The 27,947-nt window shown below is 38.6% G+C and overlaps 1 protein-coding gene across 12 annotated transcripts in view; it reads left to right on the top strand.

Moving 5' to 3' along the window:
- The first annotated feature begins 3,069 nt into the window (after nucleotides 1-3,069).
- The window catches only part of PCNT (pericentrin), an 81,765-nt gene continuing 56,887 nt past the window's right edge, over nucleotides 3,070-27,947 (top strand). For 4 of the 12 annotated variants that reach the window (XM_068686047.1, XM_068686049.1, XM_068686046.1 and 1 more), the window contains exons 1-16: nucleotides 3,071-3,257; nucleotides 7,699-7,911; nucleotides 9,527-9,577; nucleotides 10,297-10,476; nucleotides 11,892-12,035; nucleotides 13,109-13,273; nucleotides 15,808-18,306; nucleotides 18,389-18,481; nucleotides 18,688-18,864; nucleotides 19,823-20,078; nucleotides 21,892-21,950; nucleotides 22,120-22,294; nucleotides 22,894-23,030; nucleotides 23,509-23,620; nucleotides 24,973-25,005; nucleotides 26,523-26,790. In XM_068686047.1, coding sequence (XP_068542148.1) covers nucleotides 3,183-3,257; nucleotides 7,699-7,911; nucleotides 9,527-9,577; nucleotides 10,297-10,476; nucleotides 11,892-12,035; nucleotides 13,109-13,273; nucleotides 15,808-18,306; nucleotides 18,389-18,481; nucleotides 18,688-18,864; nucleotides 19,823-20,078; nucleotides 21,892-21,950; nucleotides 22,120-22,294; nucleotides 22,894-23,030; nucleotides 23,509-23,620; nucleotides 24,973-25,005; nucleotides 26,523-26,790 — 4,637 coding nt within the window. In that variant the 5' untranslated portion in view covers nucleotides 3,071-3,182. Of the gene's footprint in view, nucleotides 3,258-7,698; nucleotides 7,912-9,526; nucleotides 9,578-10,296; nucleotides 10,477-11,891; nucleotides 12,036-13,108; nucleotides 13,274-15,807; nucleotides 18,307-18,388; nucleotides 18,482-18,687; nucleotides 18,865-19,822; nucleotides 20,079-21,891; nucleotides 21,951-22,119; nucleotides 22,295-22,893; nucleotides 23,031-23,508; nucleotides 23,621-24,972; nucleotides 25,006-26,522; nucleotides 26,791-27,947 lie in introns of all 12 variants that reach the window. The other 8 variants (XM_068686057.1, XM_068686056.1, XM_068686053.1 and 5 more) reach the window with 7 other exon arrangements.

Below are 27,947 nucleotides of genomic sequence, written 5' to 3'. Positions count from 1 at the left end.
CCCCTAGGAGAGGAAATTTACAACCCCTTCCTTACTTGAAGGCCATGGAAAAGCCCCAGCTGAGCCACTGCTGACAGCTGGAGTGGCAGATAGACAATTGTACCTAACTGTGTGGGAGCAATGCAGATCACCTCCTCTAGCTGTGACCCACACAGCACGTATGTGCAATCTGTCCTTAAAAACACACAAGTGGGTAGTCACTGGAGAGATTATAATAACTGAGACATGTGGGTCCCAAATATAGCTGCACTGTGACAGACCTGGGGGTCAGCTTTCTTTGACAGGACTCATTTTTGATTGCTAAGAACAACAAAGCAGAACACAAAACACTGTCATCTGCCAGCAATTTAACATTTTTTATCGCTTCACCTTTTTGGAAAGTGCAAGAGCCTTTGACAGGGAGTTGCCTAGGTAACAACTTTAGCATAAGCCTCATTATGCAAGTAAACTCTGTAAATATAGAAATATAGTTTACTTAGGCAAAAGAAACAAACAAAAAGGTTTACATTTAGGTTGTTTAAAATCTAGATTCCCCCCAAAATTACTGCAAACTTTAAAATTTGTTATACAAAATAGCATTTGACTCTTCTCCATGCTCTTTTCCTGGTATGGAAAACGTGGCTTATACTCCTGTAACACATCCCCATTCAGATGTCTTTTTTTTTCTAAGCTAGAGAATCTATTTATTTCTTCCTCAAGCAGCAGATTTTCCTTACTCATTAATTTCACAGCTTGGAAGAGGCTGGGAAAATATAATGCAAGTGCCCACAAGGACACTTCTACTATCCATCTCTTGGCCTCTGCTATCAGCCACGCTTAGGAGGTGCTGCATGCTACACTTCTGATCAGACCTCGTTTGTCTGGCTGTTTGTCTCATGTTTATCCTAGTTACTTGTCTTTGTACGTTTCCATTTCATAAACTCTCTTGTGATGGGGTCACCGGAGCTGCCTGCAATATTTAGGCAGTGATGTAACAAAGCAAGAGCTGTGTTGATGTTTTCAGACAACCACTGTTACTATTCATTGCTGATGGCGTAGTAGCCTTTTTGACTGCTGATGAATTTTAAGTTGATGTTTTACCATTAACTGGTTTACTGAAGTGCACCCTAGCAGTTAAGTTTCTAGACCCTTCATTGCAACAGAAATTTAGGGTTACAAGAAAGGTTAACAAAAACAACCAAGCTGAAGTATTAAATTAAAATATAGTGAGTGTTAAACAACTGAGATGATATATAAAAAAGAGCAAGAAAAATGCTGTGGATAGCCCAGAAATATATTAGCTAAAAAATGCTTTCCAGCAAATCTGTTAAGATTGGGCTTTTCTCACACTTCTGGATGTCCTGGTCACAGCAGGATCCCTACTGCTTGGATATCTTACAAGCTCCTAAAGACTTGCCAGCAATATACCAGACAGACACAAAAGTGTATTGTAGAAAATGATCTATAGTTACAGTGAATCACAAACTAGGGATCACAAATGAACATGAAGATGCAAAAAAAAGCAAAACCAGACAGTTTTAATTCTATAGAGCATTAACAGGAGTGTTATGTGCACCTCACAGGAGATAATTATTCTGCTCTATTTAGCAGTGCTGAAGTTAGTTTGAATACTGTGTCTAATTTTAGACATGGCAATATAAAAGGGAGAAGGAAGTCCAGAGAAAAAAAAATGCTAATAATGGTAAATTTATGTAATATAAGTACTGAAGAAGACTTGGAAGAACAGGCTTTGTTTAATTTATTAAGTAGATGATGAGAGGGGGTCAGCTAGCAATATTTAAATTAGTGAAAGGAAATACAGATCCCTGTCAATTTATTAGTAAATGATGGAGCAGCAATATAAGAAAAAGCTTTCACAGAAGGTGTTTATAAACAATTTACAAAAACAGCTGTGATGAACATCATAGGCAGGTTAGATCCCTCTTTAGATATAAGAATTGCTTAGATGATGAGGTCCAAACCTGTACTGCTTTTCTATGATGTCTTTTATTGATTTTGGCACTTTATGCCCTTGATTTTAATTACCATGATTTCTAAAACACACTAGAAAAGGAACCAACCAGACACACATGGAAATATCAGGAGACAATGAACTCTTGTGCTCAGGCTCCATAGAAAGGATTCTTTATCATTTCTTAGAAGAGGATTTTCATTTATTAAAAGAGAGGTAAAAATAATGAAAAGAGTATTAAGAGAACGAAAAACACACACACAAAGAAGTTCACCAGTGGAGGGGTATATGCACTTTCCTGCTGATCAGTTCTTTGCTTCTGCCAATTTTAATGCAGCAAATTAACAACCAAGAGCTCTCAAGCTGCACTATATATATATAATATATATATATATAGTACATATAGTACATATAGTATATATACTATATATAGCATATACAATACATACTACACACTAGATATATACTATACAATATACTATATGTATAGTATATATTATGTATATTATTCTATATATACTATGTATATAGTATATAGTATATATGTATATGGTATATATAGAATGTATATACGTTATATATTTTTTATATATTGAATATGTATACTATATAAAATATATAGTATATATATAGTATATATATAGTATATATATACTATATATATAGTATATAGTGTGTTATTGTAATATAATGATATATATGATATATAATGATTATAGCATACTCTTATAACACGGTATATAGTGTATATACTCTATACACAGAGGGTGAAGCGAACTGAGAGCCCTGCCCCTGAGGGGCGGCCCCGTGTTCCCGGGGCCGCAGCCGCCGTGTTCCGATTGGCTGGCGCCGCCTCGGGGGCGGGGCCTCGGCGGGCGGCCCGTTTGAAAGCGCCCATCCAGCGCGGGCCCGCCCGCGGCGCGCGGCTCTCCCATTGGCGGCCGCTGAGGGGGGGGCGGAGCAGAGGGAAGGGCCCGGCTCACGGCGTCGATCCCAGCAGTCAGTTGGCAGCGGGTGGGCGGGGCGAGCCTAACGGCCGCTCCCTCTGATTGGCCGGAGGGCGGGCAGGGAGCCTCCCGCCCGCTCCCTGATTGGCCGGCGCGGGCTGCGGCCGCTTCAGCCGAGGCGGGCGGGGCGAAGCCCGCGGGGCGGCCATGACGGGAGGCTGCCCGCGCGCCGCGCCGTGACAGCGGCGGGCTCGGCCCCGGCCCCGGCCCCGGCCCCCGGCACCATGCAGGCGGCGGAGGAGGACGAGGAGGGGGCGGCGGCCGCGCGGCGGCGGAAGCTGGAGGCCGGCAGAGCCAAGGTGGGGGCGGGGGGGGAGCCCCGGTGCGGTGCGGTGCTGTGAGGGGCGCTGTGAGGGGCGGGGGGGCCGCCGGGTGCTGCCGCAGCGCCCGCTCCCGCCCGGCAGCTCCGCGCCTGCCTCGGCCTCGCAGCCTCGCCCCTGGTGTGTGGGGGCAGCCTCCTGCCTCAGGGGGCGCGCGGTTGGCGTTTGGGTTGGTGCTGGGAGCGAGAGCCTCGAGGACAGGAGCTCCTCGCGTTGGGGAGTGTGGTTACCTGCGGCAAGGCTTCTCCTGGTGTCTCTTGTCCAACTCTTCTCTGAGTGCGGTGGGTGCTTATAGTTAAAAAAATGTGTGCTTGCCTCGAACAAGTCGCCAGTGCCCACCTGTTGTACAGCTGTTGTTTGCCATTGGGGAAAAAAAAGTAGGGACCTGCGTTAAGTTTCAAGTGATGTCTGCACAGCCAGTACTGCATCTTTTTGTTTGTTTGTTAAACTAGATGCCAAATATCTCGTATCTTACTGTTTGCAAACAAAAATCATCAGCGGCCTTGTCCCTGGCAGCTCCATCAATGCTGCTGCCTTATGGCAACCAACAGTAAGAGAAGAGCAAAGAGTGTAGAAGTGTAGAAAGGCAGAGGTGGGTGTAGTGCTCCCTTTGCTTACTAAAATGTCACAGAGATCCATTATTTACCTAGCAGACTGTGGGCACTAGATTTAAAAAAAAAAACAAAAAAAAAACAACAACAAAAAAAAAAAACAAACATCAACACAACACCTGGACAAATTAATAGAAGAAATATTTATTGGGGCTCATTAAACACAAAGATCCTGTGTTTCGGTATAGGAAGGCAAATGCCAGCTATAGATTCCTTGGTATGCTCAGCTGGCTTCCAGCGCGTGGCTATGTGCTTGCCCTGCTTTTATGTCTTTACTTACATGCCTGCATGTAAGATGGACATTCGGTCTTATTCAGTGGTCCTTCTCATGTTCTTAAGCCCACAGTAGTATTTGGTCATGTTGCTGTGTAGGTTGGCTACTGGACTGTAGCTTGTTTCAGAAACTTCCTTTGGATAGCTTGTATTTTTGAAGAAATCAGTAGGGAAACATCTTTCTTTAGTGTTCTTCTTTGTGTTGTCCTTGTGAATGCAAATATTATTTTGAAAGTGACTAGGTGCAGTGTTTTCTTCCTGTGGTGAAGCCCTACAGCCACTTAAGGCAATACCACCTGTGGACCAAAACAGCAGCACTCATTGTTCGTCCAGGTCAGCTTCCTGAAGCATCTCGCTGTGGTGCTGCACAGGACAGGAGCGTGAGGCTGCTTGTGTGTTGCAGGCGTCTGGTTACAAGGCAGGTTGCTACAGCAATGTGGTCATGCTAACCATGTCTGATACTGCTTGGATCTGGAGGTGTGAATTGTTGTTTAGTGTGTTGCTTGTCTAATCCAGAGGTCTTGGTCTACTAAGTAATGATTTGGGAAAGGGCTATAATGCGTATGATTTTCTCTTTAAAACAGTTCTTGTGGTTTTTCATGTGGGGATAAAAACTCCATTATTGAAATGTATTTGAAGTTGCCACCAAATAATAAAAACAAACCCAACTTCTTTATCAATTAGAAATTGACATTTGGCAGCTACTAAATACTGACTGTGTCAGGTTTTTCAAATTTCCATTTCTCAGAAATGTAATACTGATGGTGAGGGTAATAATTGGAAGACGTAACCAAAAAACTCATGCCCCAACAAACAAACAAAAAATTGTGCTCTTTTTCCTCTCTTCTCAAGTTAGGTAAGTTGTGTGTTAGCCTGCTGTACATCTGGTTACAGAGCTGTGTGCATCATACCTTGTGTGATGTTTCTTCTGTTCCTGCATTTTACATGGTAGGAACTCAACAAGGAGTGCGTGTTTCCCAGGAAGTCTTCCTGCTTCATCTGTTTGAGATTCTTAGAAATTCTTTCTTGATTTTGTCCAAGAGTACTTGCTTATGTTTACTGTATCTAAGAGGTGGGTGTCTGATTAATCTGTTCCTATTTGGGTGCTGATGTGGTTTTCTGCTCTGTTGCATTTTCTTTGGGTGTTCTTTTGGTACTGGTTTCTGAAATGTGTAAAGCAGTAAGTCAAAGAGTAAATGATGTTCTCAGGAGGCTGGGGAGAGCTGAGCTGCGTGCCATTTGCTGCAGCTTTCCTGTATGCTGGCCTGTGCCACTGGTGTGTGTTAGTCAGCTTAGGATGCTGTGGTGGAAGGATGTCACCATAGCAGTTCATCAAAGGGGGAAGTAAACCCTTGTGGGCCTGTTGTAGTGCCAGGATGTTCCTGTGGCTGGACCAGTCCAGAGGTGCCATGTGGATGCTGTTTTTAACTGGCTTAAAAACAGCAGCTGGCCGGTGGAAGTTCAGTGAAGTTTGAATCTATCTGTAGCTGTGAAAAGGCTACTTCTGTGCTGGGAGCTGCTTTGGATACTGTCATGGGCGGTGCTGTTGATGCAACGTTGGTTTACTGAGTCCTGGCTAAAAGTAAAGGTTTCACCCATGTATGTGCTGCTAGAAAGCAAACTGAGGGTCAGGTCGATCCAAAGGGGCATGATGGGATCTCACTGTAATGGAGGAGGAATCAGTGTTAACTGCTTTCTTCATATTCATAGGTACTAATTTGTGTCACTTGATTGTGTATTGTCTAATGACACTTAAATTTGTGTAATGACACTTAAATTTATGTAGCTCATTAAAGGCTTTGGAAACCTGGTAGTGCCCTAAAGGATGCTTTTCCTCACTTAGTGATCCCATAAATTTGCAATTTGACTCCAGACACTTTCATGGGATAATAAATCCAGTAGGTACCAGGACTTTTGGAGTAATTGGTAATTCTTGTATAATGCTTATTTTGCCTTCATTTTTTTAATATATAAGAATTTGACAAAAATTTCTTTTTTGGTTTGTTTTTGAGATGTGCATTTAAAAATTTGTACTTCTATAAATGTGCAGTCATGGTAAATCTTATTTTTTTTGTGACAAATATCTTTTTTGGTCTTGCTTCATGAAATTGGTGACTCCTTTCTAGGGTGAGAACCCTCTCTGCCTTTTGTTTCTCGCCTTTACGCATTTTACTCCAATTTTCCTTTTTTTTTTTTCTGCTTCAGCAGCTTCCTCTACTTTCTGTAATTCTGCAGGTTTTCTCCTGTCCCCTTTTCTTGTGTTATCAGCTTAATTAGTGCAGTAGCTATTTTTCACATACAATGTCATCAGTAAGTGTTAGAGTTAACACCTGACTTAAGCAAATAGTATGTGTCTCATGACAGCTTTATTTAATGGTCTGCAGGATTTAATCATTAAAAAAATGTTTGTATATAACTTAAATGCTTGCGAGAAACCGGTGTCTTTCATATCTGCATAAAATGTATATTTGCAGAGTGTAGATACTGTGTATCTGCTGAGTAGTTAAACTGTCAGACAAGTTTCTGTAATGAAATTGACATGGGTGTAAGGAGAGAAAATCTGAGCCAAACAAAGGGGCAAGATTTTTCTGCAATATTTGCTGTATTACAGGAAAACCAAGCTAGAAAACAGTGGATTCTCTCAGATATTGCAAGTAGAGCATGGCAGTTGTGAGTACTTCCATCCTGTCATCATTTTAACTATCTGTTCTATCTCAGTGTAGTCGATAACCTTGGGGAAGGCTTTTTCCCTACTAGGTGGATGCCTGGATTTATGCTGTGAGGGAGATGCTGCTTGGAAATGCTGCCTAAACATAATACTGGAGTTGAAAATACGATAATCCTTTTTAAGCTGTTTAAGGTGCTAAGGAAAGTTGGGTAATAAATTCTCTCAGTGACATTCTTTGCAAGTCCCTGGTGCTTCACAGAGCTGTGATAGTCTGATAAAGTAGAGCATCTGATTCTTCAACAGAAGAAATTAAAATGACCTGGCTTAATTAATTTTCTATTTATGTACTATAGTCTGCGTTCTTGCTGGGAAGTTTTGCTGTATTCACTTAAGGGGGTGGCAGGGAAGGAGCATGAGGACTTACTTCTGATAATTTTAGTCTTAACGCTTATGCTCGCAAAGATCTGTTTAATACATTTCTAGGGGGTTACTGGTTTTGCCTGTCTTGCAGAAAGACTGTTCTTTTTTTCCTGATGATACTAGTATATTAACAACTTGTTCCTTTACTAATCTGTCCTGCTGTAATTCTGAATTATCGTTGACAAGTGAAGTTTCACTGAGTAAAATTTGATTCCTGTGTTGAAATGAGTCTTTATAGTACTGGTGTGAGATTTCTTGATTAATTGCACAGTTACCCAGTATATTCTGAATGCGTAGAAAGTAGGGAGATAAAGCAGGTTTTCAGCACATGTATATATTTTATCAAGCTGGGATAGTTTTTGTCACCCATGAGTGCGTTAATTTTGTGGTCCTGCTACCTTTTCCTCACTTACCTCTCCCTCTACCTGTTCCAATCTTTTCTGCACAGTTTGCTTACTTCAGACAACGAAAAACAAAAGGCGACATCGCGCAGTCGCAGAAAAAGACGGCGAAGAGGAAGGGCTCGTCTGTCCACACGCATGACGTTCCGCAGGAAGAGCACGCACTAGTGGCCCAAGGCTGTGACTCTCCAGATGTTGGTAACGGTATAGGGAATCAGGCTGAAGACACCAGCCTCTTAGAGACAACAGCAGAAACAGAGGTAAATGTTAGTATTTCTTGTGTTTCACTTCACTCCACCTGCAGATAGCAAGTATTCCAGATGATTGTTATGTTTAATTGGGTATTAACTCTCTGGCATTGTCAGCTGGTTGCTATTGAGAAGTAAGGAAGTGACCTTTTTCTTTTGTAATAGTTAATACTCTTAAGGTGATATAACTGGAAAAAAAAAAAAACAAAAACACTTTATTTAACAGGTAACTATGCTTATGCCTGACGTATTTGAGGATGTTTGAATGGGTAACCTACTAGAGGAAGTGCTGTAGGCATGCAAATAAATGTGGAAATATATAGCCTGTGATATAGCTTGAGATAGCAGTTGTCTACTAATAGGTTTACTCATCTGTTTGAATTAAGCAGTTGCTTCAGCTCACAAGCAGTTTTTTTGGTCAGCTGTGGGTAGTCACATAGCTTTTTCATCTTTCTTTCTCATAATAAAAATGTAGTTTTGAACAATATTTTTTAATAGGAATTTCTTGCATCGGAAATGGCTGACTATGACTTTCACAAGCCTCAAAAGCTACAATTCAATTTCCTGGCTACCACAAATTGCATCCATCTCAATCTGGGATTTTACTTAAAGTCAATGGAGTGTGTTTCAGCACTTTCTCTAAGCAAAGTTTTTTCTCTAAGCAAAATTAATTCGGGAGGGCAGTGCATTCTGCATAAAAAGAAGCTTGATGTATTTTCAGAAATACAACAGTAGCATCAAACTAGGATATATACAAACCTGAAACAATGCAGAATACCATTTTGTTTATTATTCCGTCTGTTGTGACAGTATTGCTAGTGCTTTGAGGATATCTTGAATGTATCACGAGAATTAGAAAGGCTTTTATGAAACTGCATGCTAAACTGTCAGCATTAGAAAAAAAGTTTGCAGTATTTTTGTCATTTAACTGTAGTGTTAGCAGCAGTGCTCTTGTTAAATTCATGTGAACTTAAGAGTTTTAAGTTCATTGCTAGTAAAAACCTTCTGTCATAATACCCTGCTTATAAAGTAAATGGAATTACTTTCTAGGTGATGTAGACAGTGGTCAGTGGAGACTTGGTGCTGATTCAACATAAAAGCAGGGCTGTTGGCTCCCTTTTCTAAATAGTGCTAAAGTCATTTTATTTTGTATTATGGGTAAGTCTGGTGATAGTTTAATGTCTTTGAAGATACTATGCTACAGTAAGAATATGCATCAGAAAATAGTATTGCTTTTGTAACTGAATGAGTTTCATATTTCTGAACTCATTCTGTCAATTAACACACTAATATTTAGTGGTAGATTAAAGAGTGATCAACTGTACTTGCAGGCCACAAAAGCAGGAGGTAAAACATTGAATTTTTATGGTGAGACTTAGCCCTAAATTTTTTTATTAGTCATTCATAATAATTATAAAAATTCTGCATTTATTTATTTAATTGGTTTGACCATGGATGATCATCCAAATAAATGTTTAAGTCAGTCTCTCTCTCTGTCATTTGTGTGTTGTCTTGCAGTGTGGACCTTTCTCGCTTGTGCTTAGAGTGTTTCCAAAATAATTCTGCTTTTCCTTATGTACCTTTAAAACGTCTGTGATTTGGTGTTTGTTTTATGTTTGCTTACCAGAGGAGTGCTGATATGTCCATCCATGATGCAGTGAATGATCATGCTGCTGAAGTAAGTGTGAATTCTTTCTGTACACTTAGTAAAAGGTGCTGATATGTATCTAAAGGAAGAGTATAACTGGTTACTAAAGTGCTGTGTGTGTATAGATACTCAGCATTCTTATCAAATGCCTTTTTATAGTTAAAGCTGGCATTTACAGGCACATGTGTACTAGTTGTGAAATTGGCTGGTAAGAAAAGTGTACTGAAATCATAGGACTTGTCTGGATGAATTTGAATTATGTTTTTAATTTAAAAGTAGGCTTATTCTTTAATTGTTTCATACGTTTAAAAACAAAAATAAATCTGAAGTGCAAGGTACTGTGTCTTACAACAGAATTGTAATGATATTGCTCCGAAGAAGCCACAGGGTTAACTGTAGCAATTTTTTCTTTATACTCAATTTTTGTTTTGCTGTTTGAAGCCAACGTGGCACTTTGCCACAGTTTGGCTCTGTAGTATCACAACTCTTCTGCCCTTTATCTTGTGAAAATGTTACCTATGGAGAAAATATTTGAATTTTTAAAGAATTAAAATAAATCATTTGAAATAAAATTTAAAGAACTTATAAATATTTCTTTTTGTTAAATATGAAGTTTAAATGTTGATTTACTTTTAAAATAGAATTTGCTCAGAATTTAAGTTTGCATCTGAATTTATAGCCAGAATTGTTATAAAACAGAAATGGTATATTGTTTTGGTGAATAAAAACATTTTTTTTCTTTTATGAAGAAAGTTACAATAAATTCTGCTGCAGAATGCAGTGAGCTTGATGCTAAGATGTGTCAAACTAAAATAGCTGAGTTAGAGGACAGACTTCTGGAGAAACAGGAAGCGGTTGAAAGGCTCACTGCACAAATGGATGAACTACAGGAACAACTTACCCAGCAGAGAGACTCTATGCAGCTCCAGGTATGTTTCATAGAATTAGACAATGGGGTTAGTATAACTTTATTTTAATTCAAAAATATGTAGGACACAAAACCCTAAGTGTTATTTTTTATTGAAAAGTACTTCACCTTGTTAGCATGTGTTGCCAAAATCAATACTTATATTTTCTCTTCGTCAGTTAGTGTAATCAGCGTCCAGGCCTTGGATTATTTGTATCAAATGTGGATGAAATTAGATTTGAAGTAGTTTTATTTTGAGAGATTTTGTTGAAATGCTTAGATAAACATTTCTAAGCTGAAGAATTTGGATGTTTCCTTTTTTTTTTTTTATTAATTTTTGTCTTGCTGTATTGAGGAGTGAATCTTTACAGAAAACACTTGCAAGAATCACTAAGAAAAGCAGCATTAATCATTAATTGAATTGGGGTTCAATGTAAAAGTATAGAGCTTATATTTTTACAAATACTGATGTTAAAAACATATACATCAAGGTCATTCTTTCAAATGGTGGAAAAACAAGAACAAAAGAACGTATTCTTCAAACTATTTAAAAGGAAGAGCTTACTGAAGTGTCATTGTTCCAGTGGATATATACCTGAAAACCACTTAGTAGATGTAGCTAGTCTCCTTTTAAAATATTTGTGCGGGTGGCAGACCTCCCTTTTTCCCACTCTTTGCTGCTGAGATGACAAAGATCATTATGCTTGGCTGTGTGTTTTTTCTGGTGCTTTTTTATGGGTGCACTTTTTAGTATGGACAAGCAATTAAGTAGGATAACATAAATTTTATTAAACTGACATATATCTTTCCCTCTCCAAAAATATTAAAAAAGATATTTTAAATTTCCCCTCGCTAGCATTTTTGTGTAAAGGTAAGTTATCGGGTGCATCTGAAGAATAATTTTCTCTTTTATGTGTTTTTTTCCTCTTTTTAGGATTGGGAAACAAAAATGTTTCCTGTTGGTAAGGAAACACCTTGAAAAGATAGATGTGATTACCAAAAGTTGTTGTTAATGTATCCCATCTCATTACCTTTCTCTTGCATGGCTGAAGAACTGACATAGGAAAAAATTTAGGGGGTACTAAGTAAATCTGTTACAGCCTGTGGAAGACTTAAACTTAATTGCTTTTACATCACCAATATGAGCTACAAAATTTCCAAGTAAAAATATATTTTTCATTATGGTATCCTGTCATTTGCTTAAAACAAATGAGTTTTAGTTAGCTTCTGTATCTCTTTGAGATCAGCAGAAGATTTCTCTTTTGTCACTCCTGTTAACACGTTTTAACAAAAATATTCCTAATCCTATGGTGTGAACTTAATACAAGTTCCATCTAACAGTGGATTCTAACAGCTTTGCTTTAGGCAAGCTCACTCTGTTCATAATACGCTAAGAATATTTTCATTTTAAAAGTGTATTTCTTGTGACTCACTTAGGAAACAACTGTTCAAGAGCGAAATGAAGTTATAAGGAAACTAACAAGCTGCCTTCAACAGGCGAAGAAGGATCGAAATGACCTACAAGAAGAGGCTTCACATGTAGCTGATCAGATCCATGACTTACAACTTCAGTTACATCAGGTATGCTCCTTCTCTAATTTTAGCTTCCTTACAAAGGCAGGTGGAGGGAGGGGGAACAGATTTCAAATTGAAACACACAAAACATTCTAAGCTTATTACATACCTCTTCGTAGTTCAGTTTGTGATGCAGCAGTGAAAATTTCAGGGCAAGGCAGAGTTGTGGTTGTGGGTTTTTTTCAGTTGCTGGAGAGAACTTCTGAGACATTCTTGTTTTTCCACCCTGCTTTTTTTTTAATGATGATGAGTGGCTACTTTCTATTAACACCTGAATGCTTGTTCTTTGAGGAGGCTTGTAGTATATGACAGTAGAAATAATTCTCTGCTGAATGAAATTCTGACTTTGGAAAAGAACAAAAAATACTGCTTTGTGTACAGTTCCAAATGGTATTGACAAAATATTCAGTAATGGTGAAAACTGTTCCACAAATAATTGTTGGGATTTTCTCCGTAGGCTGTTGAAATACAATAATAATGCCTCTAAATAGCAATTCAGGCATATTATAAGTAAAGGCTACTAATATGGTGCAAATTGTTCATGGAGTCGTGTCAATTTTTGTAAAAGGTAAAAATATTAGTACTGTCTTGAATATATTGATATTTTTATTGGTTTTAGCAAAGTTTTTAGAAAGCATTTTTTTTTAAAGTTAATAAAAATGCATTCTGTTTTGCCCTCAGACTTTTTTTTTTAAAAGTGGTGGTGGTAAACATTTTACTTTCATTTTGGAGGAGTTGGGAAGTGAAAAACGCTTTATTACTGAGTTGTAAATAGTTTGGAAAAAAGTGTTAGTTTTGTTCATTGTCTTCTTAAATGAATGTCCATTCTGTTGGAAGTCCTGTCTCATTTTGGGAGCTTCGTAGAGATGAATTACTTAACAATTTAACGTTATATTTTTACAGTTCTTAGACACCAGTTATGTTTAAAATACTACTGACTTTTTAGGAAGTTTCTTATCCACTGAGAATGAAAGAGACAGTAGATCTATATTAAATTAATATGGTGTATTTTATGCATGCGGTGCGATTAGTGTAGGAGTTAATATAAATGTTCTGATTGTGAATACATATGTGCTCAGGTTAATGAGATGCTAAAGAGTAAAAGCCCTGGGAAGAAAGAGGTATTAGAAGCCCAGCAGCAGATGTCCTTGTTTCAGAACCAATTTAAAGAACAAAATATACGCTTGGAGATGCTGCGTCAGAGAGCACATGACCTAGAAGTACAGCTTGAGTCTTCTCAGAAGGTAAAACTGCTTGAAGTTCTTCTGTAATTTAAGAGTTCTAGACAGTCACTTTTTTGTTTCAGTTGTGTAAGCCAAGATTATTCCTTTTTGGAGGAAGAACCTGTAATGAACATTTAATTTGTGCAAGAGCTAGTATGGTTGCTTCAGAACTGAAACTATTCTTTAGCCTGTAATTAAAACTACTCTTCTGAAGGTAAGAAGATAAGGCAAAGTAGCTGTTCACAATCTCATTTTTTTTGTAAGAAATGAGATTTCAATTCTGGCTCTTTAGAATTTGCTTAAATATTGAAATTACTCAATCTGTTTCCATAACAGAAGAGATGGTCTTTAACTCTGTTACTCAACTGTTGTATAATAAGAAATTGCAGTCAGAAATAGGACTGCCTGTCGCGTTAAAGGGGTGTAGCTGATTAACCGTTACGGGCCCGGTTGGATTCAGAGTACTGAACCAGTCGGACATTCACCAAAACTGGGGGTCCGTTCGGACATTCACCAAAAACGTAATAACCACCTGGGGGTCCGCTCAGACATTCACCAAAAACGTATTAACCACCTGGGGGTCCGTTCAGACATTCACCAACAATGCATTAACCGTCTGGGGGTCTGGTTAGATTCAGAACACTGAACTATCACGGATAACCACCCTCACCCTAGTTGCATTAATGAGAGCTATCACAATGCAATCAAGTATGGTTTATTACAGCAACAGATAATCAGGTTCTTTTGGATTGCCGGTGATAGTGACTATCTGCAAAAGCAAGCTAGTATGATGAAATACACAGGTGTTACAGGTGTGGGTTCTAGGTGTGGGTTCTAGGTGTGGGTTCTAGGTGTGGGTTCTAGGTGTGGGTTCTAGGTGTGGGTTCTAGGTGTGGGTTCTAGGTGTGGGTTCTAGGTGTGGGTTCTAGGTGTGGGTTCTAGGTGTGGGTTCTAGGTGTGGGTTCTAGGTGTTACAGGTGCGCAGCCTAGAAATAAACGCGTTAAAAGGATCAAAGACTCTATAGAGATTTATAAGCAAATATTCAGATCTCACCCAAAGGCGTCCCAATGGGGGGGGAAGAGAGGCTCAGCCCGTCGACTGATCCCAGGAGTCAGGATGTTGTATGTCCTTGGGATGGTATCTCCCCTGACGATGGTATCTTCCCTAACATCCCCTCTCTCTTGGGCCAATTTATATTATTTTCTATCTTTTAGGTGGAGCTTGAGTGGCTCTAGTCAAGCATATCTTAGTTATGATTGGTGTAAAGTTTTCCCGTCTCCGTTTAAAATAATAGGCTCCGAGAAATTCAGGGCGCATGCTCAGTGAGGGGTGGTCGCACCTTGGAGGTGGGTAGCTTTTGGGATGGAGGTGTGTTTTGGTATTATAATGATATTATAATGAGCAAAAAGTACACTAGGGTACAGCATTTGTCAAAACATGACAGGTCTTTGGCTTAGGGTGGCAAAAAGTGCTGCTTTGTGCACAAGAACAATCGAGGCCCCACCTGATTACAGAGCCTAGCCGTGGTGTCTCCACTCCACTCTACGCTCCGTGGTGTTCCTTAGAGCTAGCACACCAAGTTTCCCCAGCGCGATAGCATCTAAGGTTGGGAGCCTAGGGAACGCTCAGATAATGCAGTTATGCCCTACCCTGAAAGCCTCTTCAAAGCTGTACCTTTTCCTTAAAAATGTGAATGTTAGTTTTATTTTCCTAGTTACTTCAGGCATTTACACCACACTGCCTAACTGACATACAAAGGTAATTGGCAGAGGCTTCAAGGGGATGAAGGTTGCTGTGCAAGCATGTAATAATTTTACTGTTGTATTTGAACAGTTACTTTTATTTTGATATACATTTTAACTGTATCTGTAATTATGTTAGTTTCAGATACAAAAGAGAAAACCTGGAGGGAGCATTTTCATGTAAACATTTCAGGAAAATAAACCAAGTTAAAATTCTGCCACCTTAAATTATATGTTTCAAATCTGGTGATAATTCTGAACTGCTGAAGTGGTATGGTCATGGGACAAAAGTCTGTCTTTAGAACCAAATTTATAGGGATTATGGTTGCTATTATATATTGAAGGAGTATCTTAGAAGGTCTGATTTCCTTTAAGCACACAACCAGCCATGCCGTAGGTAGAAGTCTTTAAATTTTTAAGTCAAAGATGAATCAAAATTTGACACTGCTGTTCTTTGGCCTATTTCTCCAGTGGAAGGTGTTTTCTGTGTGTAAATGGATATGAGATGAAGAGGTGTCTGCAGAATTTATTATTTTACTCACTTCTATTCAAAAGACATGGAATTTCAGACAGTCTTCCTTTCTTTATGGAGTCAGTGGCATATTATTTGTTATTCCATAGAAAACTTGATATTATCATGCTGATCAGTGTTTCCGTAGTGCATTCCATGGTCAAGGATATGCTTAAAAATCATATTGCCTAGGCCAATGATGCTCTATGCACTTAAGGGTATATATTATTTGTGAAGAGACATGAAAAACAGGAGGTTTAAGGAAAGTAAAACATCACATTTCATGTATTTTATTTTTAAGAATACCAAAGATAAGGAAAATCTGCTTGTTCTAATGGAAGAGGGTACGAAAGATACAATACAGCAGCTATATGAAAGCATAGGAGAAAAAGAACAACACATTAAAAGTCTTCAGGATCTCCTAACATCAGAAAGATTTAACTTGTCTGTACTACAACATACTCTTTCTCTCCGGGACTCAGAAATAACAGAATTAAAAAATGAAATAACATTATCAAAAATGAAAGAACAGCAGTGTACTGAAAAACTGAAAATGAATCATGAAAAGGATATTTGCAAACAGTTAGAGAACTTGAGGGTTGAGCTAGAGAAATGCCACAGAAAAGAGATTGCAGAAACCAAGCAGATATATGAAAAAGAAATGATTTTAAAATATAAAAATGACCTTGAACAGTTAAAAAAAGAACTCTCTGCTCTGAATTCTGAAGAACACAATCAGAATTTGAACAGCATAATAATCGACTTAAATAATAGTCTTCATGAGTCTGAAATTCATAAAGAAAATTTGAGGAAGAAACTTGAAAACCAGCAGGAAAAATTCCAGAGGGAGAAGACTGAAATTGAGGTTCAATACAAAATTTTAATTGATGTCTTTAAGACTCGTCTTTCTGAGGCAGAAGAGCAGGTCAAGGAGGCCCAGCAATATAAACAAGAAAAACAGCACTTGAATGAAGAGATTCAGGAACTGGATTCATGCATCCATGGATTACATAAAAAGCCTCTTTTTGAAGCTGAAAACAGTGCAGATGCAAGGCAAGAATACAATGAAGAGATTGTCTCCAATAAAAATCTAATGATCTTGAAGGAAAAACACACTTTACCAGATGCTTCACTCTCTGCAGCTCTGGTACATGAGGAGATGATGAATAAACCATGTCAGTTTAAAGGTGAGGAAGAGTTTGTTCCTGAAGAACTAGAGTTCCAGTGCGAACTGGGAGTAGACTCATCAAGAGGTGAATCAAAAGAAATAATGAGTTCAAGGATCGAAGAAAGTGAAGGTAATGAAGGAGATTACCTGTCTGAAGAACAACTGTCAGAACCTGCATTTTTCACTGTTGATGAAGACATGTTGGCTAAATATCTCGTCTCCACAGAAAGACCAGAGCAGTCATATCTGTCAAGCAGTTCTGAAGGTTATGCCATTGAAGAAGATAGATGCAGTAGGTACGGATCAGACAGTATTGTGCTTTTAGAATCCAGCATGGATTTTAAACCTCCTCTATTCAACTTTGGCCTTGATGAAAAAACATGTCATAGCAGTTTGGCTCAAGAGACTTTTGAAAAGACTGAGGTGGAAGTAGAGGACTTCATTTCATTTTTGTCAGATGGTTCCCTGCAGCAAAACAAAATAAGCAACTCTGATGTTGTGAAGGATGATGAGAGAGCTTCACACATCTGTCTACTAAACCAGCTAACTGAACAGCTTCATGAAAAGGAGTCAGCCTTGGAAAAATCTCAGTGGGAGACCCAAGAAGCTGCTGGAAAATGGAAAAAAGTAATAGCTGAGCTCTCTCTTCTGCATGTGGAACTGAAGAAGGAACGTGAAGCACGGGTTTGTTGTGAAAAGCAACTTCTTCAGAAAATAGAAAAAGAGAAAGAACTTGAAAACAAAATAAGCCACCTAATAAAGCAACAGGGTGAGAATGGTGGCCAACCTTACCATGCTGTTGAGCCTGTAACACAAACATCAGAATCCTCTACCTGGCAACAAATGCTGAAAGACCTCCAGGAAGAAAGAGAAATGTTGATGGTGCAGCTGCGAACTCAGGAGCAATTAGTGAAAGAAGTACAAGAGCAGAAAACGGCTTCTGATTCTGTAACAAGTGAAGTACAGTCTCTCTTTGGGCGTCAGTTGGCTGTTCTGCAAAGTCAAAGGGATCAAATGCAGACCCAGCTTGATGCTCAGAAGGCTAAAAATCTGACAATAACAGAACTTCTTGGTCAGAAAGCTGTACTTGAAGAGACATTGCTAAAAGAACAGGATTTGCTCAAAGCTGAAATCAGTAACAAAGAACAAAATTTAGCACTCTTATTGAAGGAAAAAACAGTGTTGTGCGAGAGATTATCATCCATGGAGAAGGATCTAATAAAAGCTGAGAATGCTTTAGCAGCAAATGCTAGCATCATAGCAGATCTTGAGAAAAACATATGTGAACTTAATACTGAGGTGCAAAACCTCAAAGAAGTACAGGAGTGTGAAAGATTGGGATATGAGGACAAGTTGAACTTGAATAATGCAGAAATTAATAAACTTAATGCTGAAATAGAGGCAAAAAGTACTGAATACAACGTGAAAGAAAGCCAGCTAATTGAAGAAATAGCTCATTTGAAGAAGGTTCAGCTGGAGCTTGAAAAACGCTTGCAGGAGTCCTTTCAGTCTGCACAAGCTGTGCGGGAGGCACAGTCTGAGATGGTGAAACATTACAAAGAGGAAATTGATAAAATGGAGTCTCAGCACCTTGTGGAATTAACTAAAGTGAGTTTGACACACAAGAAGGAGGTAGGCAACACCAATAATGGCAGTTTTGGGGTTTCAGAATACTTAAAGAACTCACTGCAAATGTTTCTATCTCTGTTTTCAGATAGAAGAATTAAATAATGAAATAAAAGATAAAGTTGAAAAGCAGCAGAAGTTAGAGGAAGAAAGAAAAGAACAGCTTGCTTTAATAAAAAAGGTAAATGAGGTAATCAGGCTTATTTCAGAAAAATAAACTCATCTTGCATTGTTTGTCCATGATGTTTTGGAGGTGGAAAAATCTATTTGTAACTGTTTGTCTTTGGTTTGGGGCTTTGGGGAAGGGAAAATTTTGACCGGGAACTTTTTAGTGGGACTAACAAATGCTGTTTTGAAGATAAACCTTTATCTGAGTGTTCTGTGCAGGTACATGAACGAGAGCATGAACGTGAAATCTCTGAACTAATTACTAAGCATGAAGAGGAAATGGAGGAGCTCCGTGCTTCACTAAATAGAGAACACCAACACCTGTTGGATGAACTTCGGAAACAAATGGCAGCCACACACAAAGCAGAGATTGAGCAAGCCCAGCTCCAATCACAGGTAAAATAAAGAAACACAGTAATTACTGTATTTCTTGCAAAAAGAAGGCTCCTTGATTTATATTTTTTTTGTCTCTCATATGTATGCTATTTTATGAAATGCTGAAATTTAATTAAGTATGTTTCTTTAGTGGGCAGTAGTTGATATGTTCTGAAAGAGCTCCCCAGGATCATCCTCACTGCTATTGTATATTGACATTAATTTCACAGGAAATCTGATGCTTCAATTAATGGCTTAAAAAAAAAAAGACAAAACAGTCATTTTTCATGTCAAGTTTAACAAATTTATAAAATAAAATATATTAATGTATATATTCCATTAATGTAATTTGTATTACTTCTGTGTTTAAGTATGTAAACCTGACTTTCCCCTAAGTATTTACTAGGCTTTTGAACACTTCCAGTAAATACAAAGTAGAAATGGTTAAGAACTTGTCTAGTCGTAAGTCTAATTACAAGATACTGGTATACTATGTAGTTTATACAGGAATTGGAAAGTTGTCAGCCTGTTTTAGCTGCCATTTCTAACTGACGGATGTTTAATACTTCTGGTGAATTTAATTTTCACTTTTCAATACCACTTTAGAACTTTGCTTTGAATCATTTTATAAGCAATAGCAAATAAGAGGAATTGTGTAATAGACAATGAAGGGATGTGGTGTGCTTGTGTGAAGAAATTGTGAAGAAATGGACAGATGAATAGGCAAATACCAAGGTATTTGGTTGGAGATGAAGTTAAGAGGCAGGTAAGGAAAACCACCTACTTTACATGGAAAATAATTTGTAAATCTATAATAGAAGTCAGTTGATTTGGGGGTTCTGTCCCTGCCATGAAGAAACATTTTTCAACTACAGGAAAGCAAAACTTAGATGCATTAGTAGTTGAATGCCATTCAAACTAAAGCTAGTGATGAAAACAGTGAAAAAGAGAGGGACATGCTTTTTCTTCTCCATTACAGACCCTGCACAGTCTCGAATTGGAAGCTTTACGCCTAAGCTTAAATAATATGCACACCTCTCAGCTTGAGCTTACTCAGTCTAACTTGAGAAAAGAAAAGGAAACTGCACTTGTGGAGCTACGGGAGATGCTCAATGATAAGCGTGCTCAGGAAGTAGCAATTCTGCAAAGCCGCCATCAGCTGGAGTGGGAGAAGATTAAAGAACAGTGCTTGAAGGAAAAAGAAGACCTTAAGTCAAAGTATCAGCAAGAATTAGGTATTAAAATTGAAATCCAATCAGTATTATTCTATTCCTTGCTATCAGGGTGTAGAGCTGGCCTTTTGACTGAAAGCTGGCATTGCCTTGATTAGGGGCATTGGCTAGGCTTGCATGTGCATGATGACATCTTACATGCAAAAATGAAGTTTTAGCATGTAAGACCTAGACCTAACCTTAATTCTTCTTCAGCTACATTGGTGTTTTGTTACTACCTCTGATTTAAAAAGAAAAAAAAAAAATACTGAACTAGCTGGTTTTAGAAAGCATTAGACAGAGATGTCCCAAAGAATTTAATCAGTGCAAAGTGTAGAGCTTTTACCCTATACGTTTAAGGGTCTTTTATTGTCCTAAGTCAACATTGGCTACTATGTTCCCAACAAGATAGAAAATTTTTCCTGGCTTGCACGATTTAATGTTTCAGAAGTAGGAGAAAGGAGTTGGAAAGGAACTGAAAGGCTCAGTGAGAAATTGAACCAGCTGTTTTTTCTGATATATTTGATACCAGGTTGTGTTTTGTCATCACCAGGAGGAATGGTGCAGCTATTAGAACGGAAGGCCTGCTGATGGTGGTCGGGGCATTTTGCCCCCTCCCAGATCAGAAGAAAATTTCTGAATTGTAGGACAGCTTGAGGAATTTCTGAAGAAAGATAAGGCCTGCAGCAATTTTACTCAACAAATTTTAGGAAAAGTTGTCCTTTCCTGAGAGGTGGATGATGTTTTGGGGCTCTGTCTGTTTGACTCAAGAATAGAAAGGCATTTGCAATCACCAGTACAATAAACTGATGGCATGGTGGAATTTGGGAATAGGAGGAGGTCTGTGCGTAGTTCTCAGGATCAGTATTCTTTATTTACGTTTTGGTGCTGTAACTTGATAGGAATGTAACTGCTTCAGAGTGCTTGCATGCAGGGACTGAGAAAAGTCCAGAATCAGGTGAGGCAGGAGCGAGGAGAGAATTATGGATGCTGTTACCTGGAAGGATAGAGGAAGGTGGTGACTGGGCATGGCCCTGACTCATTTGGGTGCTGTGACACTCTTGTCTTTTAAAATAGATGAAATTTTGTCCTCTACTTGACCACTGGCTGGATAGCTGGTACCATCTCAGTCTCTGGGATCTTGTTTCTCACTGAGAAACTTGAAGTAATGCCTTAAGATAAGGCAACAGTATGTTGCAGCTGTGAGGAAGGGACTGATAGCACTTTCCAGAGTTCTTACAGACCAAGAGAGGTGCTGAATCGGAAGTTGGAAAGAATCTAGGGAGGAGTTGGGAAGGTGTCATTGACAATGGAGCAGAGAATAGCATTTGACTTCTATTCTGTTTCCTAGACTTTTTTAAAATACACTTGAGAAGAGTTTGCTACTTGCTGCTGCCTGCTAATTCTTTTGCCATGTCTCTGACGATACAGATGATTCTAATGCTGGAATGTTGTGCAATGAAATACTGGCAACTAAAATGATATTGATATGCATTTGAATAAATATGATTAGGAATAAAGGAGGTGGTTCATATCCCTTAGACTCAAGTAAACTTGACTTTGCTAATTAAGCTGACTTTAACCTCTAGACATGTCTTAGCAGTTGTAACTGCTAATATCTATCATTTTCTAAACTGGAAGTGACTTACTGGGATATACGTAACAGTAGATTTACGTAATGGGTTTAGATAGAGCCTAGCACCTTATGCTGCTGCATGCCTACCTATTCAAGACCTGAGTTTGATGTTGAAAATATGTATTTCACCTATATTTCTGCTTGTCGTTTAAGCAAGATACTTTACATACATTTATTAATAAATAGTGTTTTATTTCACAGTTGATCAGAGAAAGAAAATAGAAATGGAAATGGAAGAGAAACATATCCGGATATTAGAGGTATAAATTCTGTTCTTATACAAGAAAAAACGTAACTTCTTCCTACTCTAGTTTAGTGAAAAAAGTACTGCCTCTACTACATATTTATTTAAAAAAAATAAAATGGGGAGGTGGAGGGGAAACAACTAAATGTGTTTGCTTTAACAATGTTCATATCTTGCTCTCTTAGACTGTCAAAAGAGACTGGGAATTAGAGTCCAAGATGCGTTTAGAAAACGTGTGCAAAGAGCTCTCTGAAAAACATCAGACTGAAATGGCAGAACTGCAGAAAGCTCTGGAAATGGAATTAGAAAAGGTCAAAGTGGAGCTGGGACATGTTTCTCTTGAGAAGGAACAGTCTGAATGTAAGTGCCATGGTCTGGGAAGTGCTTTTCTTTATTGAACAATAAGAAAGCTAAGTGTTCTAAAACCAATATAAAAAGCAAACATAAAATATATTAATGTATTACTTCAAAATTGGGTTGATGGCATGAGACTGTCTTGAAAATAGGACCTGAGTCTTCATAGTCCTTCCTGGTCATCTGTTCTACTTCTTGCTGCTGAGTGTTGTTGTAGGAGGAATTCTGTGTTCGTAGGCCATAAAAAAAATGTTTGATTTCCTTTTCCTGGTAAATGTGCTTCTAGTTCAAGGTGCTTGTTTATATATACAGAGAGCAGATGCTCATCTCTCTGGTACCTACTGCTGGTTACCTCTTAGTTAACAGTGTGGGATATAGAGAGCTAGGTAGCTCCGTGTAGAAATGTTAGACTTTGAAACCCTTTATTTTTCAAGATTTTTGTAATGATTTGGGAGTACTGACACGTATGGCTGTGAATCCTGTAGGAAATGTCATAAGCCAGCATTCTGTCTGGACATATGCCTTTTTATTTTCATCGCAATATGGTTACATATGTTATTCAGCATCCAGGATGGTGATGTAACATAATTACTTTTTAATTATAGTAAAATGTATAGATCTTGAGAAACAGCACCAGTTAGCCATCACAAAGTTACGTGAACAGCTGCAGACTGAACATAACCAACTCCTAGAAGATATAAAGATGAAAAGCCAAGAAAAAGAGCAGAATCTTCAGAAGGAGGTAAATAGAACTTCTTAGCTTTGAAGGGTTGATTACTCTGTGTGTCACAAAAATAGACTATGTACTCATCACTTACGTAACTTTTTTGTATTTAGGGGTTTTAAAGAAAATGCAAAGTACATTCATAAAATAGATAAGTACTCTTGGTCTTTAGGGATTCAAAATCTTCTGAACGCAACTGCTGTTCTGCAATTCAGTGCCACTCCTTCTGTATTAATGCACTTGATGTTTTGGTTCCTAAGTTACTTTCTTATCTAGCTAATAATTCTTGCTAGTGATGACAAATACAGCATCAGGAACAAAACCCTCTGTTAGAGGTGTAGGTCTAACAGTTAAGTACTACTCAGTATCTCTGGTAACCTGGGTCAGGATCTGAGAATCTGCTTGTCACTAGCGTTTCTACCTTGTCCTGACAGAACTGTCTATGTTGCATGATAATAATCAATTAGAACAAAACAGTTTATTTTTTTCTCCATAGCTGGAAAAACTTCATAACATGCATGAAGAATTCAAGACTCAGTCACAAGAAGAAGTCAGGCAGCTTTGGTCTCAACTTGACAGTACCCGAGCAAATCGGCAGGAGTTAAATGGTATGTTCAAAATGGATGCGTTTTGTTCATATGGAACTATGCATTGTTGATATGAAAGGCTTTTAATCATGTACCAGAAGCACACATCTAGGTCACAGATGTGTAGAGTAGGTTATACCCTAGTGATTGTGTTCCTAGAATGTTTCTGAATTGAGAGGCAAGTCAGCGCTGTACGACTAGTCAGTCCTGCAATGTCAGAAAGCATGGTATGGCTGTGACAAAATGCTCACTCTTGTCGTTTTCTTTTTCCCTCCTGCTCTACCCCTGCGTGCTATAAAAATCTTTAGTGAAAAACGCTTTAATTGCAGCTTTAAATGTAATGTAGTTCAAATGGAGAAAATGGTGGTCTATGGAATGTGTTCCTATTTATATTCAGTAGAAAAAGGGCTATAAATTCAGTTGCGAAAACTGTTAATTGTAGCTAGACAGTAAAGATGACTGTTTGGTTTTCAAGAAGTTTGGTGTAACTGTGAAGGTGTTCTCTTTTATTTGGATATAATTAGGAGATCAGTTTTGTGGTTTTTTTTTGTTTGTTTTTTAAGCAGTAATCTTTCAAAAACTGAGCGATTAGGTTATGTCTTGAGCTAAAAATGTTTTATTTCCTCTTCAGTTGTGAGATGAGTTAAATAAAAGCCTTTTTCATTGGTGCTCAAATTGGAGATTCACCATCCTCTGAATCTTCTGAAACACATAATTCTTAGATATAGAAAAGCTTCAGATTAAATATCTGTATTTTAAAAATAGAATAACAACCTTCGGGTAATACTACTGAAATCAGAATGAATGTTGTTTTCTTGCAAGGCTAAAAATAAGCTGCTTTTTCCAAAAGGATGGTTTAATTTTAAAAAACAAATCACTTAAAACAATCCACTGCTCCTGTTTTTTTGGTTTTTTTTGGTTAGTCTTATATGTATCTGCATTAAAGTTTTAAAAAAGTTGTAAAGCTTGAAAGAAAATCTCTGGGGTATTGACAAAATGTGACATGGTGAGCTCTATATATCTTAAGATTTGTTATTGACATTATTAAACATGGTCAACTTTATGGTGTAGTAATCAGTTGACACTCTTCTGGTTGAAATGAAATGTGAATCTCTCAGGTGTATGTGCACAACAGATGTATAATAAATGAAAGAATTAATTTTGAAGAGTTAAAACAGCCAGGCAACATGATTTTAACATTGCTGTATGTGTTTCCTTTGTATTCAGACAGCAAGACTTAGTATTTGCTTGAACTCCTATATTCCCTCTCAGTAGCCCTAATCTTTATTAACACTTCAAATGTCTTTCTATGCATCTAATCACTCATATTACCATTATTTGGACCCTTTCTGTTTCTCCATCATGCTTTTGAGATGGTGAATCCAAAATGGAAGCCCATGTTCCAGGTGAGGGTATGTCTTTCTGTGTGAGGACATCTTAATGTTTTGTTTTACTCTGCTTTTCTCCACTCAAGTCGTCATTTGACAATGCATTTGAACTGGTTTGAGAACTTAACACAGTGGTTTCAGAACACAGAGCAGCATTCCAATTATCTAGCTGCTGACTAAAAAATGACATTCTAATTCAAAATTGTGTAATGCTTTCCTATGTTAACGTCATGCCAGCAGACTTTGCTGGTTAGGTAATACCTACCTGAGATTGGACTTTCCTTGCTTATGCCATTAGTGTTATCATAGAATCATAGAATCATAGAATATCCTGAGTTGGAAGGGACCCTTAAGGATCATCAAGTCCAACTCTGTTCTCACCAGTCCCTGCTTGTCACTTGATTCCTCTGGTCTCTGTACCTGTCAATGGCTGCCTTAAGAAGCAGACTTAGGCCATGTGCTTACTGCTCATATTCTTTCTGTTTGCTGTGAGGATTCTTTTCTCCACGTGTGTTTTGTGGTGGGGTGTACAAAATCATACTGTGACAATCAGCTACATTTGCTTTTTGAGTGGCATCCTCTTGGGCTGTGCTGTGATAAAGGGTAGCTTGCTGAAGCAGCCAAGATGACTGTTTTCTACTGCGGTTGTTCAGTCTGGAGAAGAGGAGGCTCAAGGGAGACCTAATTGCTCCCTACAACTATCTAAAACGAAGTTGTGAGGAGCTGGGGGTCAGCATCTTCTCACAGGTAACTAGTGATAGGACTAAAGGGAATGGACTCAAGTTGTGCCAGGGGAGGTTTAGATTGGAAATTAGGAGATGTGTTCTCAGAAAGAGTAGTCACCCACTGGAATGGGTTGCTAGGGGAAGTGGTGGTGTCACCATCCCTGGGGGTGTTCAAGGAAAAATTGGACATGGTGCTTAGGGACATGGCTTAATGGGTGAGATTGGTAGTAAGGTGATGGTTGGACCAGATTATCTTGGAGGTCTTTTCCAACCTTAATGATTCTATGATTCTACTTTTTTTTTGGTGTGTGTCCAGGTGGCTTTTTGACCCAGTGAATTTGGCTTCTGTGCAAGCTTCTGATGGATAGCCAAACCATTACTAAAGTAGTCCAGATTTTTTTTTTTCTTGTGTAGTGTCTTTCTGCATAGTTTAGCACTAAAGTTACTTTTCTTTGGAAGTTTTCTCATGGAGCAAATTAAATGATCTTAACTGAAGATTAAATGTTACTGCAGAGCTCTACATGTCAATGGCCTAAGCCCAAGGCACAAAGAAACTAGGGGGGCTAACAGTCTGTTGAAAGTTTTGATTGTTGTGATAATGTTTTTTCTGAATGCAGTATAAATGGCAAATGTTGTTTTACTGTCTTCTGAGGAAGGAAAGTTTTGTTTTTCAGAAGTTCGTTTTCTTATGCATTTTGCAGGATAGCGTTTTGCTGCCATCTCAAAAATTAATATTTGGCTGATCTTCACAGAATGACTTCTTGAGCTGTACACTATTGAGTACTTACATTGTTCTTGTCTCCTTTTCAGAATTAAGAGAGCAGCTTCTGGCTCGTGCATCACGGGTGGAAGAAATAGAGCATTTAAAACAAGAATTTGAACAGCAGCGTCAGCAAAGAAAAAATGAGCATGAGACTGAATTAGAACAGTTGAGACTTTACTTTGAACAAAAGTTAAGAGTTGCTGAAGAAAACTACAGAGAAGAATTGACTTTCTTGCAACAGAGACTGGAAGAACTGAAAGAATATTCATTGTCAGAGGAGGCAGTCATGAGCCAGGATCAAGCAGGGGGTATCAGGTAATCTATTCCTTATCTTTTCATCTCATGTTATGATGGAGTGCTTCCAGTCGTTTGTATAAAAGGTGATGTTAGCTATTAAGTATGTTGGGACTCGTCCTGAGGTGATTTGAAGTTAGAAAGCCAGCAATGGAAGTTGAATATGATTTAGATGGGATATTAGAGAAAATTTCTTCACTGAAAGGGTGGTGAGGCATTGGAACAGGCTTCCCAGGGCAATAGTGGAGTCATCATTCCTGGAGGTCTTTAAAAGACAGTTAGATGTGGTGCTTAGGGACATGGTCTAGTGGTAGATGTGGAAATGCTAGGTTAAGGGTTGGACTAGATGATCTTAGAGGTTTTTTTCCAACCTAAACGATTCCATGATTCATGAAGCTGAGTGGAGCTGAGTAAGGCAGCCCAATTTACACCCTGCATAACAACTAGTGCAACTAAGAAAAGATGATAGGTGATGGTAGTAGGAGACTCTCTTCTGAGAGGTAGAGGCACCCATTTGCCAAACTAATGTTCTCCTGAGAGAAGTCTGCTGCTTACGTGGGGCTCATATCAAGGATCTACAAGAGACTGTCAAGTCTCATACAGCCTAATGACTTATCCGCGGCTGTTCTTTCATGTGGGCACCAGTAATGCAGCAAGGAGCAGTCTGAGTAGTATTGAGGGATTAAAGAACCCTGGAAGCAGTACTAAAGTATTCAGGATCACAGGTGGTTCTTTCATCAGTCCTCCTGCTCAAAGGGAAGGGAATTGAAAGGGCCACTTGAATCTGGCAAATCAACAGATGGTTGCAGGACTGGTGCCACAGATGGGGGGAGGGGGGTTGGCTAGTTAGACCGTAGGACTCACTTAGAGAAACCTGGTCTCTTGGCGTCCGCTGTCAGAGAAGGGGAAGAGCATTTGTGGTCATAGGCTTGACAAGCTGGTGAAGAGGCCTTTAAACTTAAGTTTACAGGGTAGGGGAAATCTCAGTCCATCCCACTCCTCCCAGCTGGAGGAGTGGTGTCGGTGATAGATGACCAAAGCCTGGAGAAAAGTCATGGGTCAGCAGGAGAGTAACTGAGAGCAACACAAAAGCATTCCAGCTATTCCTGCCAGTAAATCAGCTTCATCAGGGGCCCACCTTAAATCTCTTTATGCAAATGCATGTCACATGGGAAATA

This window comes from Anas acuta, chromosome 6 (genome assembly GCF_963932015.1).
Source record: "Anas acuta chromosome 6, bAnaAcu1.1, whole genome shotgun sequence".
In the NCBI taxonomy this organism is placed as follows: domain Eukaryota; kingdom Metazoa; phylum Chordata; class Aves; order Anseriformes; family Anatidae; genus Anas; species Anas acuta.
This window is presented reverse-complemented; position numbering and strand designations above follow the sequence as displayed.